Source organism: Mycteria americana, chromosome Z (genome assembly GCF_035582795.1).
Source record: "Mycteria americana isolate JAX WOST 10 ecotype Jacksonville Zoo and Gardens chromosome Z, USCA_MyAme_1.0, whole genome shotgun sequence".
In the NCBI taxonomy this organism is placed as follows: Eukaryota; Metazoa; Chordata; class Aves; order Ciconiiformes; family Ciconiidae; genus Mycteria; species Mycteria americana.
This window is the reverse complement of record NC_134396.1, coordinates 4799557-4818525: the sequence shown is the minus strand read 5'-3', so window position 1 is coordinate 4818525 and position 18969 is coordinate 4799557. Positions and strand designations below refer to the sequence as shown.

The following is an 18969-nucleotide window of genomic DNA, read 5'->3' as shown; positions in this document are numbered from 1 at the left end:
AAACCTGTCGCAGCATGCAGAGGAAGCACGGTTCAGCAAGCCCATAGTCAGAGCCGAAAGCAGTTCATCCCCGGGATTTACTGTATGCGCAGCCTGTCCTCACGGCCAAGAACAAAGTAGCGATGTTAAATAGCTAAATAAACCTCCTGTCCCCGCAGGCGATGGTCCTCAGAAGACAAACATGTCCTTTGCGAGAGTGGCTGCCAGCGGAACGAAGCGGTGGGAGGGAGGGGCCGGGGGCTGGAGCGCGCGTTGGCTTGGTCTTGTGCGGTCCGTGAGCGCAGCGATGGGAAACGGCATCGTGCGGGGCACGTGGAGGGCCTTGCCACGATGAACACGCTTGTGGAAAATTCACTCCTTTTCCCTTCTTCCTCGGGCCTCCTGCAGCCTGAAATCTGTCCTAAAGTCACAACAAGTAACGTACGTGGGATTGCGTTTGTGTGTACGGGTTTAGGCACTTTTTTCCCTTTTATTAATTTTTTTTTTCTTATTATTAAGGGGTTTTTTTTAAGGTTTTTAATGGCATAGTCAGGTCACACATTCAGACTTTTCCCCTGCTCCAACAGAGGGTTAGGTTTTCTTTTTGGTGTTAGTAGCGGGCTCAATTTCTCATCTCAAATACATGCTTCTGGCTTTGCGAGCTTCTTGGTCAAATCACAAGATCTGAGGATGCTGAATAACAAGCGTTGCTCCTCCTTGGTAAGGAGGGAGCAGCTGATGAAGTAGCTACCGTTTTCAGTATTAGGAAGAATCCTGGAAAATACCCAAAACTGAGCGGTCTTTTGAAGGCAAATAGCCCTTGCTGCTGAAATTGGACCGTTCAAATAAATCTGAGAGCCGTGAATTTGTTCCTTCCCTATCTGCCCCCCAGCAGTTGCGGGGTTATTTGAAGCCTGGCCTCTCTCTGTTAATAGGGCTCCTCTCAGGAGCTCAAGTAAGCTTGCAAAAACATTGGAAATAAGTCTCTTCTACCCCAGCATACCGCTTCCTGCTGTAAAACAGACTTGATTAAATTTTCTGGCTCTCCCTTTCATTGCTCACAGACATCCAAAACCTTCACTTCTCAGTGGAAAGAGGTACTTTGGGAATTACAGCTAATGTTGAAACCTAATGAATGTGGTTTGCCAAAACAATATTGCAGAGGTTTTGGTTTTTTTTTTTTTTTTTTCATTTAAAATATCATTGCAAAGCTTCGCTGCTGGAATAAAAGCTCTTTCAGTGGGATGTGTTTCTTTTCCTCCCTTTTGGGCATTTGTGATAATTCCTGCATAGGGGAAAAATAGGAAGTTTTATCCCAAAGGGGTGACCTCACCACCCAGGAGTAGCCTGGACCTGCTGCTAGCACTGCCCTGTGCTGCGGCACCGGTGCTGGCCGGGAGCACAGTCCAGCCCCTGTGGGCTTGCAGACCCCCCACTGGGCACCTTTGCACCAGGGGGTCGTCACAGTGGAGTTTTGTGTGGAATTTTTTGTGGCACCCTCCCCAGGTGCTGCCTCTGTGCAAAAAGCCTGGATTATGATAAAGAATATCTCCCATGCTGAACTTCTCATCCAATTTTGAGTACAAACCATTTTTCTCAGGTTAAATCTACTCCTGGCTGTCACTGCTGCCTGGTGTGACTGGAAACCCGGGGCAGAATTAGATAAAAAGATTTGCAGAGAGGAAGAGGAAGGATGTGAGCTGGATGCTTAGAAAGAAGTTGTTTGAGAGGGGTGATCCGAAAATAGCCTGGACAGAAAGTGGAGAGCCCTGGAAATGGGGTGGCGAGGTGTGAAACACAGTGATAAGATTTGGGCACCCAGGGTGAAGTGGGAGAAGCGTTACACGCTGTATATACTTTGTATATGGGTCACACATGAAAGGCTTTTGACCCCTTCCTTGTTCCTTAATGTGAGGCACATGTGCTTTCCGGTTGGGTGATTTATTTCATGTTTTGCAAATGTGAACTTCTTTGGGCTTCCAGGTGTGGAGCGAGTTTTACACCTCGGGAGGAACAGTGCGGAGAAGGAAAGTCGCTGCCATGCAAGACTGAAGATTTTCAAATAGCACTCAATGCAAATCGATCCGCAATGAAGTAGAATCTTTTATTTTGACGTATTTTCTCAGTTTGAAAGTCAAAGTCCCAGTGCCTCTTCATTCACATTTCTGAGATTTGTTGTCTAATTCTGAAGTATTGTTTTTAAAAAAGCCAAACATCTGAACTAATGATAACAAGCTGCGTCTCTGCAATTAACAGTAGCAGTGAAAACACTTTGAGTGCTCCTCTGTAACTTACTGCAATGACTGCAAAAAGTAAACAGGAATTTATTTGTATTCCAGTGTGTGTGCTGGGCATGCTCTGCAAAAAAGTCTTGTCTGGTTGGGTCCTTGTGCTTTTTGTGAAGCCGAAAATCATGCATGGACCTAATAGATGGTAGCCCTGGACTTTGTGAACTTCTGTTGGATGAATACATTGGGGAGCACTCTCATTAGGGGCGTGGAGCAATTAACCCATGTCTGCGTTAGGCGGTAGTGTAGCCCAAAGGGGAGGACATCTGTAGGATGAAACTACTGAGACCTGACCTCCATACTATGGTTCTTTTTGGGGTCACTTTGGAGTAGCTCTAGGGCAGTCCCACGGACTGAACGCTGATGGTCATTCAGCTGGAGCATACGGCACAGCAACCGGAGTGCATTGGGTGTGCTCCTGGCGCACATCTGCCACTTGAATTTCATCTGAGAAGAACCTGGTGGGAGTTTGGAGACTGCCTGGGCCTGCAAACCAAGGCACAGTAATAGGGACAACGAGACTTGCTTCCAAACTGTGCTCTTGATTTGTACCACAGTGGTACACTAGACCCTGTTGATGGCAGCCCGTAATCATGGGGGCATTGGGAGGGACAGCCACTAGCAGGCTCCCTGCAGATTGAACATCCCCCTTCATTCGCAGTGTTTGGGCATGTTTTTCCCCTCCATTCATCCCACAGGAACAATTGTGGCTGTAGATTAACTGCCCCATGCCACGTAAGAGTCTGGTAAAGCCTTGCTTGAGGAGGGCAGGCAAACCCAAATCAAGACATTTTGGAAAATATATTTGGTAAAAATGGAGTAAGGGGGAAGTTTCTCCGTTGTTGACAGGGGTGGTATTTGGATATGGTTGTGGATTTGGGGGGATGACTGCACTCATTCACCCCTGTGTTGCAGCTGCATTACCAAGAGGCATGAAGCAGCCAACTGTATCTAGCCTTGCCCTGTCCTCCAGGGGAGGGCACGTCCACCTCTGGACTGCAAGAGGAAGACGAGTTGACGCCTTCTTTGGCAAAAGTGTAGAGGAGGTGTAAAACCTGACCTCTCTCCAAGTCCTCAAGGAAGAGAGCAATTGCATGGAGAGCAATTGGGAATGAAGAGCAATTGCACAGGACACCAAACAAAAAGCTTGTACTTGTATTGCCCGGAGCTTCAAGAGTGTGAGTGTCTTCAGAAGGGCAGGAAGTCATCGTGGGGGAGAGACCGCATCTGAACAGCAGTAACACAGCATGGATCAGGGAGTAATTGCAGGTCCTAATGCTTAGGATATAATTTTGGCCTGCTTGATATCATGACTTGATGTCATTTTGGCCTGCTGCAGCAAAGGTAGAAAGCTAGTATTTATCATTTTTAAACTGATAACTAGTCATTTTAAATTGCTCACTTTTCTCCTAACTGGAAATGATATTTGTGAGCAAGGCCATGTATCCAGCTAAATGTCTCTTTGCATCAGAACTATGAACTAACAAATTGGAGCATTCAGTGCCATGACGGTTTGACAGGATTAGACCACTTCTGTTTGTACGCTCTGCCACTAACCAAGGAACAAACAGAATTTGTCTCCTTAATACCCATTAGTCTGTCTCTAGGACCCAAACCCCAAAAGCACCATCTACGTCCGTCTCTCAGGACTCTTAGATGCAGTTGTGGGAGTTGCATGTTTAGTAAGATCAGGTCCTTTGTAAAGCTCGAGTCCAAAATCTCTGCAGTCTAAATGCAGCATCACTCCTCTGTTCTGCTGGCACAGCCAATACATCAGCAAATCCCAAAGGATTTAGGTTGTCCCTTGGGGGCTAATGACTGCAGTTCCATAATCTGTTAGGTTTAGGATGTCTGTCAAGGCTTTGGAGGGTTCCCTAGGCGTGGAGAAGCTGTGCAGCTCCTCAGGTCATCCTCTTCAGATGTTTGTTCTGGGAGGGGAGGATGTGCAGTGTGTGGGGGTGTTCACGTCCTTCATCCATGTGCTGGGTGTTTTGGAGGTCCCTGCTTTGCTTGTCACTCTCCCAAAGCCCTGGACGTGCTTCTGAGGTGTCTCTACAATGTGCAGGGCAGAAATGTGTTTTTGTGCTGTGCCAGCGTAATTGCAGTGTTGTACCCTGTCTTCTTTCCACCCCTGCGATGGGGATGCGATTCAGCTGGGCTTCATTGTCTGTGGCGAGGATGCCTGTCCTTTCAGTTTTAGAAACTGGAGGTATGAATGCCATTCAGCAGAAGCCAGCCAGTACTTCTGTCTGCACCGTACGTGCAACTCCCTTCCCTCGGGCTGCGGCCGCACGCGCGTCTCGGCTGCACGTAGGTGGGGGCTGCCGGTGGGAGCGGAAGCGTGGTCCCCTGCCACCGCCAGCCTCTTCTTCTCCAGTCCCTGCCTCTGTGCTGCTGTGCCCAGAGCAGAGCACTGGGTTGGGTTTAAACTCCCCATCTTGAGGTCTGAGTTTCTGAATGTTTGCTTTCGGCTGGGTTAATTTAAAGCTGGACCAGTTCCCTCATCAGGTTCATTTGTACTGTTGCCCAAATGACTGTGCCAGCACCCGAACAGGATGCGGGGTGGGAGGAAAGCTGTGATGTTGTTTGGTATTGCCCGATCCCGGATTTAAGGTGTTTGTGAAACTGTAATACTTAAAGCTGATGGCTTCACCACATTAGACCTTGCAGCAATTCTGTGGGATAAGACATGTTGTTGGCCCTGTTTTTTTCATGGAAAGACTTGCCTGGGGTGCTGTGAGGGATCTGTAGCACAGCAAGGGAAAAGGAATTCAGTTCTCCCAAATTCAGAGCCACATCATTGCATCGATACCAGCTAGAGTGAGGTGTCTCACCAGGCTTTACTCATGGTCATGTGTCGCAAGGCTGAGCAGAATCTCATCTTCCAGCAGAAGCTGCAAGCAGGCAGCGAGTCCACGAAAACACGGCAGCAATCCTCCCTCCGCTCCCTTTTCACCTTTCCTGAGAGTTCAGAATTTCACGGTGGGCAAAGCGCTCTCGCCTGGGGCCTCCTGCCAGCCTTGCCAGAGGTGTGTTTGCCCAGGGGCTCTTGCAGACTTCAGCGCTGGAGCATTTGTTCCCCTTGGTCTTAAATTCTTGGTGGTTTGGTTTCTCTGATGAACAGTGAAGATCAGACCTTGCTCCATCTGTTTGCTGCTAGTGTTGCTTCTCTGAGACGTTGGTGTTGCGTTGTGTGTGTGGTACAGACTGACAGCAGCCAGCCTGCAAGCAGCTCGAGCGTCGCTGCGGTGAGCACGAACGGTGTGATGCTCAAAGCTGCAGGCGTTTTTAATCCAGCGGAGGATTGGGGCTAATCAGGACTAAACATGCTTGTACTGGCTTATAAAAGGCCACAGAAGTATACCTTGAAATTTAACTTCCAAATTTGGTTTTCCTTCAAGATTTCAGTAGGTCTAGTTGCATTATTTGTGATAAACTTAATAGTGAAAAATACACCACAGGCAAAAAAACTGGATTCAGAGTTTTGTTCTCCAGAAAGCCACCACTTTGGTTATCCTGAGAAAAACCCGGTATGGCGTAGAGAGCCACAGCCTATGTGAGACTCGGGGAGGTGCTGCTTAACCTTGGCCGCAAGCCGAGGGCTGAGAGTTGCTTGCCCTCGAAGGGAAGATGGGAGCCCTCTTGCATACCCTGGGCCATTTGAATACGCTCCCTGGGTGTTACTAGTCTCTCAGCTCTATGACTGACTTTTCCTTTGCCCTTTCTGCCTTTCCCTCTGTTTATTAAGGCAGGCAGAGAACATTGCGTCCCTTGAGTGTGCCATTGCCCGCAGAGCCTGGGGCAGGAAAGGGCTTGTCAGTGACGAGATGCTGGATCGAGCTTGTTCCTTGTGTGTTGTAGCTCTGTGCCCACAAGAATATGTTGAAGTAGCAGCTGGGTATACCAACGCCATTGCTTTCTGCTGAGAAAAATTGTGGTTGGAGAGCTTAGTGCTTTGGGGAGGCGGAGGAGGGGGCTGGACATGGGGTGTCCTTGCAGCCCCGAGAAGGTGAAACCTCTTGCAAGCTCAGCTGCAGCAAGGTTTGCCCAAGACTTTGTAGCTTGGTGTTTTCCTTTGACTGCATGTGTTAATGCAGGCTTGAATCCTGCCCGAAGACACGGCAGTCTGTGGAAAGTATCCCTCGGTGCTTGCCAAAATCTGTCCTCAGTGGGCTGGGTGTTCTTGCATGGTGAGGCCGGTGAGGTGAGGGTTTCATGAGGAGCCGTGTGCCCTTCTATCAGTCACTATCTGTTAGTCATTACTTTGCCCTGCCTTAACTGAAAAGCAAGTTAGCTCATATGCCAGTGTCATGGAGAGATGGTTTATTAATTTTAGTTTTTAAATCCCCCTTGGGGCTGGAGGTTTCAGTTCTGCGAGGATCCACACTGCACTTCATCTTTCCAGCCTAAAGAAGATTGAGTTTCAAGACATTTTACCATGCCAGAGTCTGCCAGAAAAGAGCATAAAAATTAGTGGTCTGTCTGTCCTGCTAAGGACATTACAGGTCCTGGGGGGGCTAGGTGGGGGCTCTGAAAGTGGTTGTTTTGGCTGAGGTTTCTTCTCTGTGCCCTGGTGAGTTGCATGATGGACTGGGATGTCGGTGATGCTCTGTGTGTATCATTTCCAAAGCACTTTCTGATCTATCAGGATGAAAGGTTCTGGAGAAATGCTAAATAGTATTATTAGTGTAAAATAAACATACTTCTTCACTATTTCTCATCCTAAAGTGGATCCAGATGCTTTCTTATGGCTGCTGGGTCTGCTTTGGTTTTTCTGCAGCTCAGTGCGGCCATCTGTATTTGTGCAAGTGAGATGGGATGTGATAGAGAGCTTGTCACAGCATGCTTTTGTCAAGTCTCTAAACCTTTATATTTATACACACACACACAAATATGTATATAAAAATGAAAAAATTACTAGCTTACTCTAAGAAACCATTTCCGAGTCTGACACTTCGCATGCATGCCAAGGAACTTGGAATAAACTCAGCGAGTTTATCAGTTTTTATGATCGCAGCAATCAGTTCAGCTGTGTAGGGGAGAAATGGGATTTGGCTGTGTAACTCAAAATAGTTTCCGAAAGAAGCGGATGTGTCTGTCTCTTCATAGCTCTGATACAAAAAGAATATTAAATGCTCCCTGATACCAGCCACCAGTTGCATTTTCCAACCTGTGGTTGAACTTTGCAAGAGGTAACTTTCCAGTGTTGTTTCAAGTGTAAAATAATTTTCCCCTCGTTTTTAGGATTATTAACATTTTCATGGTTTCTCTCCTACACAGGAGAACAAGTCTGCTTAAGGGTGGCATTTTATATGGGCTGGGGTTTTACCAGAGCTGGTGCCAGGGTGAGATCAAAGCAGCAGGAGCAGCCGGGTGGTCCTTCCATCCTTCCTTCTGAGCACTCCGGTGGGAAATGTTTTCAAGCCGATGATACAGTGATGTTTTAGACCCTGCTTGGCGAGATGACACTGCAGCATCTGAGGGGACTCCCAGCTGTGCCAAGGGGACTTGACACTACCTTGCAAAGACTGCCAAATACAGAGAGTGTGGAAGGGTGTTTTGCTGGTAAAATGTTTTGTTTTGGTAACTAATATTAATAGATGTATGATCAGCTGGTAAAATCTGTTGCATTCTTAAAATCAGCAACATTAGGATTTGTTACGTGTCGTCATTCACTGGCACTAGGAGTAGCTGCCCAAGGTTTCTTAGCTGGTGTACAAGATCCAGGGCTTTCACTGAATCCTACTCCATCCCCTGCCAACCAAAATGGGGAATAGGAAGTGTTAGAGTCTTAGTTTTCAAGAAATTTGGATCAATCAAAGCTGCATTAGGAATATTTTTGCTCCATGCACCTTCTCCATCCAAGCTGAAGACCATGTTTAAACTAAGTGACAACTTGGAGGCTGCAGCTGATTCCCCACATCTGTGCCAAGAGCCACCTATGCTCATCGGCTCTGATCCTGCCCTGCCTGAGACACCGTTGGTGTATTGGTTGCTAAAATCTCTGTGAGTGTGCTGCAGGGACCAAATCTAAAAAAAGGCTTGTCTGCATTGTGCACATTAAACCCTCTGAGAAGTGGGATTTTGGGTCCTGTCGAGCTTTTGCAGCTTTCTGCAGTCTAGAGCCTGTATAATTACATTTTATCGAATCCATCCCATTACTCCCTTCTGGCATGGGATGCTCCTGGATTGATAGGAAGTAATTAAAAATCTGAAGGTTCTCACTCGTTTAATACAATCTTTCCTGTCTTTTGTCCAGTGTGGAGAGCTTGCTGTGCTTCCGTGGGGTTTTTTGGCTTCTTGCTTAAACAAGGGAAGAAATGGCAAAGGAAAAGGAAGCCAGCTAAGTAGGCGGCATGTGCTTAGCAGAACTTAAAGGTGACTCGGGCTCCTTGGTTAACAGCCCTGTCTTGGTAGGGCAATACGGCAAATGACCACAAATTCTTGGTATATTGGTTTCCTGTCTTGTCATATGAGTTTGGTGTTATACCAGTGTTGGTTTTCCAGCACAGCGTGCCTGGTCTTTGGTTCGAAGTGGCATCACTTCACATCACTGGTACCAGCTGGATTTACCCTGTCCAGAAATACCTGACATCATCTGGTGTATGCGATCACTTGCTGCCATGCAAAGGTAATTGCTCACTGACCCAGAGAAGACATTTCTTTTTTTTTTTTTTTTTTTTTTTTCATAGAAACTTATTGTGTACTTTGAACTGCCGAGAAGTACTCAAGAAGACATAAACCCATGAGTTACTACAGGCTGCACGCCTGGAACATGCAGGCCATCTCAACATATGGAGTAAATCAGCACGGCTCTGCTGACTTCAGTGCAGCTGCATCTCTTACCACTCGCTGTAACCCTGCTCCAGACTATAGGGATGGTTGTCTGTGGACAGTGGATAGAAAACCCCCCACCCTTATTCCTTCCCTTTTCATAGCTTTACACTTTATGAGCAGAATAAATGTGCTGCAAGTGGAGGTGAAATAGTAAATTATTTTTGCCTCTATAAAATTACTTTATTTGGACATATGCTAAGTTCCCTCTCGTTTCCCTTAGTTCCTAAATCAAGTAGTTGATTAATGCATGCACTTGGTTACTGGCACTCAAAAATACATCAGTGATTAGTTCAGAGATAGAGATCGGTGTTTTAAAAAAAACCCCACATACGTGCACCTGCACAAAAACAAGTCAGACAGAACTGACTCTGCATAAAAACAGGGTGGGCAGCACCCATGTAAGCCACAGGACTATGGGAAGAGGAGCTGCTTTTCTGTTTCCATGTGCCAGGAGAAGCAATGCTATCAGGCTTATGTGTGATGGATCAGAGTGCAGTGGTATTGCTGCAAGCAAAAGTCATGAATTTTAATCAACTTTACTGGCTGCCTTGAAATTTGAGTTGAAAGATAAATGTGAAAAACAGGCAGCCCATATTGTTTCTGGAACAAAACTGCCCCTTTTCTGTTGATTAAAAGAATTTTTCTTTTAACTTGATAATCAAAAATACTTCCATCTTAGTTCTGGATTTTTTTTTTTTAGGCTAACCCTTCAGGTCCTGCCAGCCCTATGTGCCTCCCTGAGCCGAGTGTCACCTCGTGGCCACCCAGACGGCTGACCTTGGCTGCAGAGACTTTCCAACCAGTGGTGCTTGTTGGTTGTCTGCTTTCAGCCGTTTTGAAAAAGATGGTTTTAGGGCTTTATTTAAATATTCTTAATGTTTAAAAAAAAAAAAAAAGAAAGAAAAAGAAAATAAAGGACTTGCCTGGTAAAGACTGCTGAGTGGACTGTCCAGGGAGTTGGGAGTCCAGTTTATATTCATTGGGGAAATTTGGCACAGCCAATATACTTGTCCTTCCCCTCTGTTGCTCCAGGGCTGCTTTTAAGGTTATGTAGTTGCCATATTCGTTTGGGCATCGGTCTTCCTAATTAAATGTAAGTGATTTGAATGCCAACGTTGTCTCTGGGGGGACATCTAAGCTTTGGGAAGAAGTGGACTGAAACTACCAGCTCGTGTCCCTGGACAGAAGCACACACCCATGGTGTTATTTCCAGCCACTGCCAGGCTGGTCCAGATTACTTTGAGTAATCAAGAGTGCTTTCCTCACTCCTCTATACAAAAGTTTGCTTCAGGGGTTATCATAGCTGCTTTTCCTGTTTTGCCATTCAGTCACCTCTGTGCAGGAATAACTTTGAAGGGTTGTATTTAAGGCCAAACAGCTTTTAAGAAAGGAAGGGGAAAATTAGCCTACAAGTACCAGGGAGGAAAAAAAAAAAGGGTGGAAGACTCTTGAGTCGCTCCTCTCTCAACCACAAGTGCTGTGTTGTTTTCTCTTAGGATTTTCTATGGTTCAACTCCACACCTAGTTTCTCGTGTCCTCTGATAGCTGTAGGTTCACCAACTGCTTAGTATTAGCTCTGCAGCTGCAGCAGAGGCTTATTTGATGCTCTGGGAAATTCTTGCCGCTTTCACTAGTGAGAAAGGCAGTATACTTTTGGGGCCTAAATTAGTGTGAAAGGGCACATGCAAACCTGCTAAGTACAAATTCCAGCTTGTTTGTACTCTCAGTTGGTTACACCCTTGGCTCAGAACCCAAATATTTTAAGAATTCGTGTTGAGGTATATCCTTTCCCAAAAGAGGCATGAAGTTAGATTTCCTTTTTGCATCAATGGGTGCAGTTTCTGTAAGGACGCCGAGTATTTGCTTGAAGCAGAAATGTCAATTCCTTCAAGGCATGTCCAGAGACTTTGGGAGGGGAGGTGATGCTTTGCTCTGGTACGAGAACCTGGTGGCTGCTTCTTGCAAAGCTGAGATGACTTGGCTCTTGTCTTGACTGGAATACGCTTGCTGTAAAGGAGACCCACCTTATTTCCATGTCCCTTTACGGGAGCCGATATGCCTTACCGTGCCGCGCTTTGCTGTACTGAGGCCGTTGGCACTACGCCTGCTCACCCCTGTGGCTGATTTTTTTTTTTTTTTTTCCCCTTGGGCCTTCAAAGCATGTACGTACGCTGAAGCAGAAGATTAGTTTCACTAAGGAGGCTCATTTCAGATGCAAATGCTGTATGGGCTGCTGCACGAATGAAGCCTGCCTGATTTTTAATATATTTTTTAGATTATTTATTTATTTTAATGCCCCACTGGAAACACTCTCTGCTTTGCTTTGCTTTGCTCCATCTTTCCATGTTGCTGTGCTGTGGGTCCAGAGGTTGGGGTGGGGGGAACCCGTTTGGTGGCATTTACCAGTTGTCATATTACACTGCAGTGGGATCAGTCTGGATGGCTGGTAGGGCTGTTATTATTCCCGGTATTATTTCTCTCTAATACTGAAAGAAGAGAGCATTTGCTGATGCCTTGAGGTGTCCTAACATATCCGCACACCAGGTAGTCAGCTGCCTGAGAAGGTGCATGAAGATCATGGGGCAGAAGGTGCATGAAGATCATGGGGCACAACGTGTTGGGGTGCCGGGGTGGGATGCAGGCATCGCGGGGCGAGCAGTTGGTAATCCTCGCGCATCCCTTCCCTTGCAGTTACCTGGCTGAGCAGTGCTGGAATGGCGGCTTCGTCTACCTGATCATGTTGCGCCGCATCAAGCGCAAAGCCCCTCTTCCTCCCTCCAACGGCAACAACAGCAACAGCTGCGACCCCAAAGCCAAGCCCAGCCCCGAACCCAGCGACAGAGCCGCTCAAAATGGAAAAAGGACCAGGAAGTTTGGGGTCATCACCAGAACACCGGGCAGCAAGGACAGCAAAGAGAAGCCGGGCTTGGAGCACGGGAACGGGCATTGCACCCCGATGGAGGTGGAGGTTGCTCAGCCGGAGACCTCCGAAGCAGAAAGCAATGGAGAAGAGCAGCTTCGGGGCACCAGGGGACAGTACCGGTGCCGGCTGTCAGATGGTGGTGTGCCAGACATTGGTGACCAGTCTGCCCAGGTACGTTTGCATTGGGTTTTTCTAGAGAAGGAAGCAGCAGGCATGCAAGGGAATTAAGGGAATTAAGCGGTTTCCCTGGTTTCAGTGCTCTGTCCTTGGGCTGGGCCTCTGGGTGACATCCCAAGCTGTCGGGGCACCAAGCCATGGGATGGGGTCCAAAACAGGGGGGCAGGACGATTAGAGAGTTAAATAATAATTGTGAGAAACCTCTGTCATGCTCCATCTGTGATGGAGGGGAAGGTCCTTATATCTCTGACCTGTCAGGGTTGGTCTCAGGATTTCTTTTGTTGAGACAACCGATGACCTTACGACACCGGTGCAGGAGGTGTCAGTGGAAGATGGTCGTTTTGTCCTTTGGGGCTTCATGTTTACCTCTGTCTGAGCTTGACGGCGTCTTAAAGCTCATGTTAACATTGGACTTGAAGCTTCCCTTTTTGATGCACCAGCCTATGGTGCATTTATTTGTGTTACAAAACTTGTTTGGCCAGTGTTTGGGGACCACATGGAAGTTATTGCGAATTTTGCTCCGAGTTGATGAGATGGACGATTTGTTAATGTTTGGGATGACAGTGGGATTGGAGCTTTCATTGCTTCTCTCTTCAACCTAATGGAGATCTTGGGGTTTGTTGCCTGGCTAGAATTGCAGCATTGCTGGTTGGAGAAAAATAACTCTCGCCTTGGTCAGGTTTCAGTATGCATCTATCACCAGAAGAGCTGCCTGCCAATCTTTCCAGAGACACTGATAGTATAAACAGATGAACGCTGCTTTGTTGGGCTTGGGGCTTGCTGCAGCAGCTGGTTTTGGTTTTAAGACTTCAAAGCTGGTTAACACAGCAGTATGAGTGGACATCTCATCACTAAATTCTGTTGAGGAAAGCATGGGTTTAAACGTGTCCTCCGAATTAGTGCTCCCCAATACTGCTGCAGGGTGGTGGTGATGGCGGTTGTGAACTTAAACTAATTTAGCTTCAAGTACATTGGAGGGGCTAAAACCAATTTAAAAAAATGCTGGTCTTAAAAAAGCGTAATTGAGAAAACCTGCTCTTCCCATCAGTGAGACATGTTGGATTTCGTGGTGCAACAGGAAGGGGAGGATGTTTGTGTACTGTTCTTGCAAGCCTCCTAATTGCAGTCTTCCTGAAAGAAAACATTAAAACTTTATAAATCAATAAATAAGTCCTTCAGTATTTTGAAAGGTCTGGTCCATATAAAACCTTCTTGAATCTGTTCCGAAGATGTCTAATTAAACACAGGTTATAGATGAAGATGATCAGACTTTGTTTTGAGGAAGTGGAAAGCATAGGTAAAAAAATATGTATATAAATATATGTAAACTCTTGATCCAGAGCCATCTTGTGCTGGTGTTACCTTGATGTTTTGAGACATTTTGGTCTGAGAAGTAAATTGTTAAATTCAGAACATATATGTATCAATGTGAGCAATAAATATGTTGTTAATGCAAAGCACATGCAAGGTGGCTTTGTAAAACGTAAAAGCATAGTTGAATCACTGGAAATTTAAGAGCTGTAATCTGTTCAGTTGTCATGTATCTGTCATGGAGTCTGTTGGGAGGCACAGTCGTTCAGTAAAATTGTTTTTCTCTCTCTCTCTTTCTTTTAGTCCCGTCCCCCCATACTTCCCGACGTTTTGCTTAGAGGTATGACCTCTGTATGTGACAGTATTAATTATGTTTTCCTGACATCTGAATGAGGAGAAATGTAAATAGCTGGAGTCTGAATAGCATGCCTTGCTCATCCTTTGCTTTTTGAAGGTGAAGGGGGCCTTATAGAAGCCTGTCACTTTAGCATCCATGGAGTAGCTGCTATCAGATTAATGAATGGCTTCATTCAGTTTTGTAATAAGTATCGAATAGTAACAGTAAGTAACATTTTCAAAATTATTTGAGTCCTGTTTAAAAAAAAACAAAAAAAAATTTAAAAAAGGCAAGGAATGAAGACACTTGGGAGCCTCAAATCTCACTTCCAGCTCCGTTTTCAAAGTGTGACCTGGCAGTCAGGCATGTGAGATCCAGTTGCGTCAGAAGCCTTTTGAAAACGGCATCCAGGACGTCGTGTCAGAAGTTGCAGCCTCCTTCCAAGGCTTCGAAGCGTGCGCCAAACCTCTCGTAGCCGTAGGATGAGTTATCTCCTCCCAAGCAGGGACAGGGTGCATTGGCAGGGCACCCTCTCCACGGGGAAAGCAGTTCCATCCCCGCTGCCCGCCCTGTGCTCGCCTTCTCCTCCACGCGTTGACTAATTGAATAGCCAGGGCTGTCAGCCCTGTGCTATCAGGGAGCACTATATTTGCTTCGAGAGGACGAGAGCCAGCCTGCGGGCTGGAGGTCGGCTGCAGGTGGGAGGCAAGGCTTTGAGAAGCCGCTTGGCGACCGGGGTGGCTGCGGGAGGACCTCACTGGTCCTCCCCACCTCTCCTTCCCCTTCCCCACCGCTCCTTCCCCTTCGCCTTCCCCTGCCCCAGGACGCAGATTGGAGAATTACTGAAATTGGAATATGGAGTCCAGGAACATCTCATCTTCTCCCTATAGAAAGTTAGTTTGAAGTTGTCGTAATGAAAACCGGGGAGAAGAGGTTGGGTCGAATCTGTGTGTCTTCAGCCGTTGCTGTACTGAACCCAGCAGCCAGCTCATGGCCGATGCCTTGGGGATGTTGTGCTGGGAGTGCTTTTGAGGCATCCATGTGTCTTCGGTGTCGCTTGCTTTCAGGGTACCTCCTCTCCCACGAGCGTGGGGTTGTTATCCCGTTTTCTCGCTGCGTGCTGCTAATGACAGCAATGCTGAGCCGTGAAATGAGAGGTGAGACAAATACTGTTTGTCAAGTGAACCTGCCAGGAGATTCCTGTGTTACTGGTTTGTGTGCATGTGTCAGTCCCCTTCTTCAGGCTTGCTTTCATCTCCCAGATCTTGGTCTGTCTCTCCTGTGTGCTTGGCATTGCTATCGCTATGTATAAACAAATCTGCCAGGCTTTTTGCTGGTATGTAGCCCTCAGTAAATATTGTACCTGTCAATTAGCAGGCAGCATTTAATGTTTACAGGTGGTTAAGTTATGCTGCAGTATTTTTAGGATGAACCTAAATGCCCTTTAAAATGTGGGGATTGAAAGCAACAAGGCTGTATCTGCCTGGCAGGAAGATCTCGAAGCTCTGGAAACCAGACCTGACCTTGGAGAGGACCGAGGCTGGCTGCAGTGGGAGTCGTGGGCAGTGATTTAAGACCAGGCAGTCTCTGAGCCAGAGTAATGATCCATCACATCCTGGGAAGACTGGGGAGCTTAAATACAGAAATCAAAGTTTACTTCTTTTATTCAGCAGCCTGAGACAGGGCGGTGTCTTGTAGGCTGGTAATTATAAAGGCACAGATGAAAGAGGAGTATGGGGAGGGGCTGCTGGAGTCAGCTGAAAAATTATAAAGAAAAGGAAACTGTGAGGTTTCCTCACAATACACCAATTTTGTGGTTTCACTGTGTTTACCAGTAGGACAGAATCCCTTGGTTTTGTTCTCAGTTTCTCTATCAAGGTGCCTTTGGAAGAGCTGTGGACTGCTTCCTTAGCTGCTCAGCCCTTAAGGAGTGCCCAGAGGTGGCCAGGTACAGCTGGCACAGGCAGGGGTCAGAAGTAGGACTGTGAGGGCTGCAAGGACCAGGATTACGAGAGCGAGGGGTGGGATTGTAGTTTTCAAAGTGGACTTGAACTGGTCCAGGTGTGGCTGGTGTGACGAGAAGCTTTCATTGATGAAGCCAGAAGAAGCTTGGCTGGAGATGAAGTGTACCAGAGCAGACCGGCCACCTTTGCTTCCTCTGGCTCCAGCAGGATGCTCTGAAAAGTCCTTAAAACACCGACAGTTAAAAACAAGACATGTCCAGAACCCCTTTGAACCCGCTTGCTTCTGTATAAGCATTCGGATTAGTAAGGCATTGAAATCCAGATCCAAATTTAGCAGTCACTGGTGGGAACTGTGTAAAGGAGATTGGGCAGAGTAAAAGTGCTTTAATAGTGAAGGGAGGCAGGTGAGAGGGGCTGGGGCTCTGCATTTGGGCATTTCTCCATTGGGAGAAATACATGGTGTGCAGGGTGTGCACCAGGTCTCCTGGGCTGGTGGTAGCACTGCAGCGTGGGGCCGTGGTGGGACGCGTGTCCAGGATGGAAACACGTCAGCGTCTGGTGGCCCCGTAAGGCGTGCCTGGTGTTTATCTGAAGCTGCTGTACCATCTGCTAAAAGAAGGGAGCGGGGAAGGCAAGGGGTTATTAATGCCTTGCCTCACAGAGGTTTCTGGGGAAGGTCTGTGTTATAGTAGTGCTTCAAGATCTTGGCTCCATGTTGTTAACCCCAGTTACTCTGCAGTGGGTCGCAGCGGCCAGAGCAGCGTGCCTAGCTGCCTTTGCTCCCTTGTGGACCAACTAAGCCAGCTTGCGTACTCCACAACCCTCTCCAGGCTCGTGAGCGTGTACACGGGCGCACACGGACACGTGTGTACGTAAAAGACCAGTTGGGTCTTTGCCAGCCAGCGCTTGCTTTTGTTATTGCTGCAACTGCACCGCGCTTGGTTTCGTTTTATCAGCAACTCTCTTCTTTGTTCGGGCCCGTTATTGCTTTCTTATAAAGATGGCTTGTCTCAGGAAAGGCTGAATGCTTTTGAATTGCATTTTGCTTTGTAGTTAGGAAAGGCTGACAGCCTTCCTATAGCAATATTTACCAATTAGCATTGTTAAATGCCAGCCTTACCTTGCGTTTTGGTTGATGAAAAATGTTCCTTATCTTGCCAAGCAGAAAAGGAAGGCTGATGGCACGTTACAGGAATCAAAACATAAGACTTGAAATAATGTACTGGCTTTAAGCATTCTACTATTTTTTTTAAATGCAATGGAGGAAAAAAATTCTCATCCACTTGCTGTACCAAAATGAAAACCTTGCTGTGAGCAAGGTACTTACAAGGGTAAATACTCACAGCTCCACTGAAGCTACTGAAGCTAAGTTGCTCTACATCAACTTTTTTTGGCAACCTCAGCAGTAATTATTGTTTCAACAAGGCTTTTATGGGACTCTTACATGATGCATGTTTTAGACATAAATAACTCTATTTTTAGTTTTTAATGTGGACACCTTTAGTCATGTAAAGGCCTTCCTCAGAATCTGTTTCTGTTCTTCACGTCTTTTTATCTGTTGTGTTTGCTTCCAACTTTCATTAACACGAATCCTGGGGCTGTCTACTGTCTTGAAGTTTTAATGTGCACTGTGGTAAGCACGTCTTCCCTCTCTCTTGCCTGTTTTGGGTTGTAAACTCTCTTAGGGACAAGGGCTGTCTTTGAATTGTAGCTGTACAGCACTGACAAAACTTGGCCTTGCTTTTGCTTGGGGTTTTAGGAAGTGCTTTGATGTAACTAGTAGTGAAATTACAGTTAATTTTTTTTGCTGCCAGTTATGTTCCACCTTGCCATAAAACAACCGTCGTCAACAACTTTCTGGGGTTAAGTCTCACTCACTGCCAAATTTTTTCAACTTACTTAAGGTTTTGCCTTTCTTTGCTGTGATTTAAGCGATAGCTGCAGCTGTGGTAGCTGTAGATTTTAATTTTGAATATCTGTCAGTCCTTTTATTCTGTTTTTTTGATTGAATTTTCCAAGGGTGTAGTGGAGGGTTCAGTGTAGAGATAGTCTGGTAGTGGATAAGTTGTAATGAGTTAGTTTTAATGTGTCATCTTGAAATGGGGTCCTCGCTCTTGGAAATGAGCGATCCCCAAAGGCAGCACAGATATGCATGAGGTTGTGTTACAGGAGGTCTTGGCCATGCTCAGCTATCACAAACGGTAGGTGAGAGCACCAGTATGAAAGCATTTCCCACCTACACAGAAAGTGCTTTTTTCATTTTGCATATGGTATTAAAGACACAGCAAACCCACAACTGGAATGCAAAGGACTGGCTTTAGCTGAAATGTAAGTTCACACCATTTTATGTTTTAATCATTAAGTGCGAACGTTTGAAACCAAGTGGACATGCCTAAAAATAGAGTATGCTGTAATGTTTCAGGTGTTAAGTCGGAATTATAAAGCTGCGTACACTTAATTTTTGAGGCAGGGTGCTGAAAACACTGAGCAAACCCAAAGGATTCCTGATGCCGACAGATGTAATACCAGTCCCCACGAGAGACCCCTCTTTAGCTGACATGGGGGAGTGGTGACTTACTCTGGGATGGGCTTTAATCTACTGCAGGCAGGAAGGGTGTTTTCTGAGAAACTCCAAACTAACCAACCAGCCATTCCCAATAGCTCAGCAAGAGAATGAGACTGGGCAAGATACTTGAGGGAATGCAAACACCTTGTAACCTTTAAAAACCTTAGTCCCCCCAGGAGCAATTGCCAGGCTGAAACCCCCCAGGGTCAGGGATAGCTGAGAAATCCTTTGGCTGATCTTGCAATACAGCTTCAGTTGACGGCAAGAGGGGAGCAGCCCGGAGAGGTGCAGTCCAGATGGTGATGGCTCAGGGTGACAGATGACTCCAGCAGATTTTTGTAAGGGGTGATGATGCAGTTCAGGTGCTTGCAATGGCTGATAAAATGTTTAAAGGCCTTGCCAAGGAAATGATGTCAACAAGCAGTCTGTCTCGGGAGATGGATCGCTGGGCGACAGTCTGCTTTAAGTTGCAGAATTTTCATCCACTCCGCTGTGATGCCTGTTTTGTGTATTTTAATTATGTGTTTGTGTTTGGGGGAGGGTATGTATTTGCTTTTGACTGTTCCCCAGGCTTTATCCCCTAGGAT

The 18969-nt window shown here is 46.5% G+C and overlaps 1 protein-coding gene across 2 annotated transcripts in view; it reads left to right on the top strand.

Moving 5' to 3' along the window:
* Positions 1-18969, top strand: part of PDZD2 (PDZ domain containing 2) — a 142599-nt gene that overhangs the window by 60519 nt on the left and 63111 nt on the right. For both annotated transcript variants that reach the window (XM_075488263.1, XM_075488264.1), the window contains exon 2: positions 11796-12198. In XM_075488263.1, the coding sequence (XP_075344378.1) occupies positions 11796-12198 (403 nt within the window). The remainder of the gene's footprint in view (positions 1-11795; positions 12199-18969) is intronic.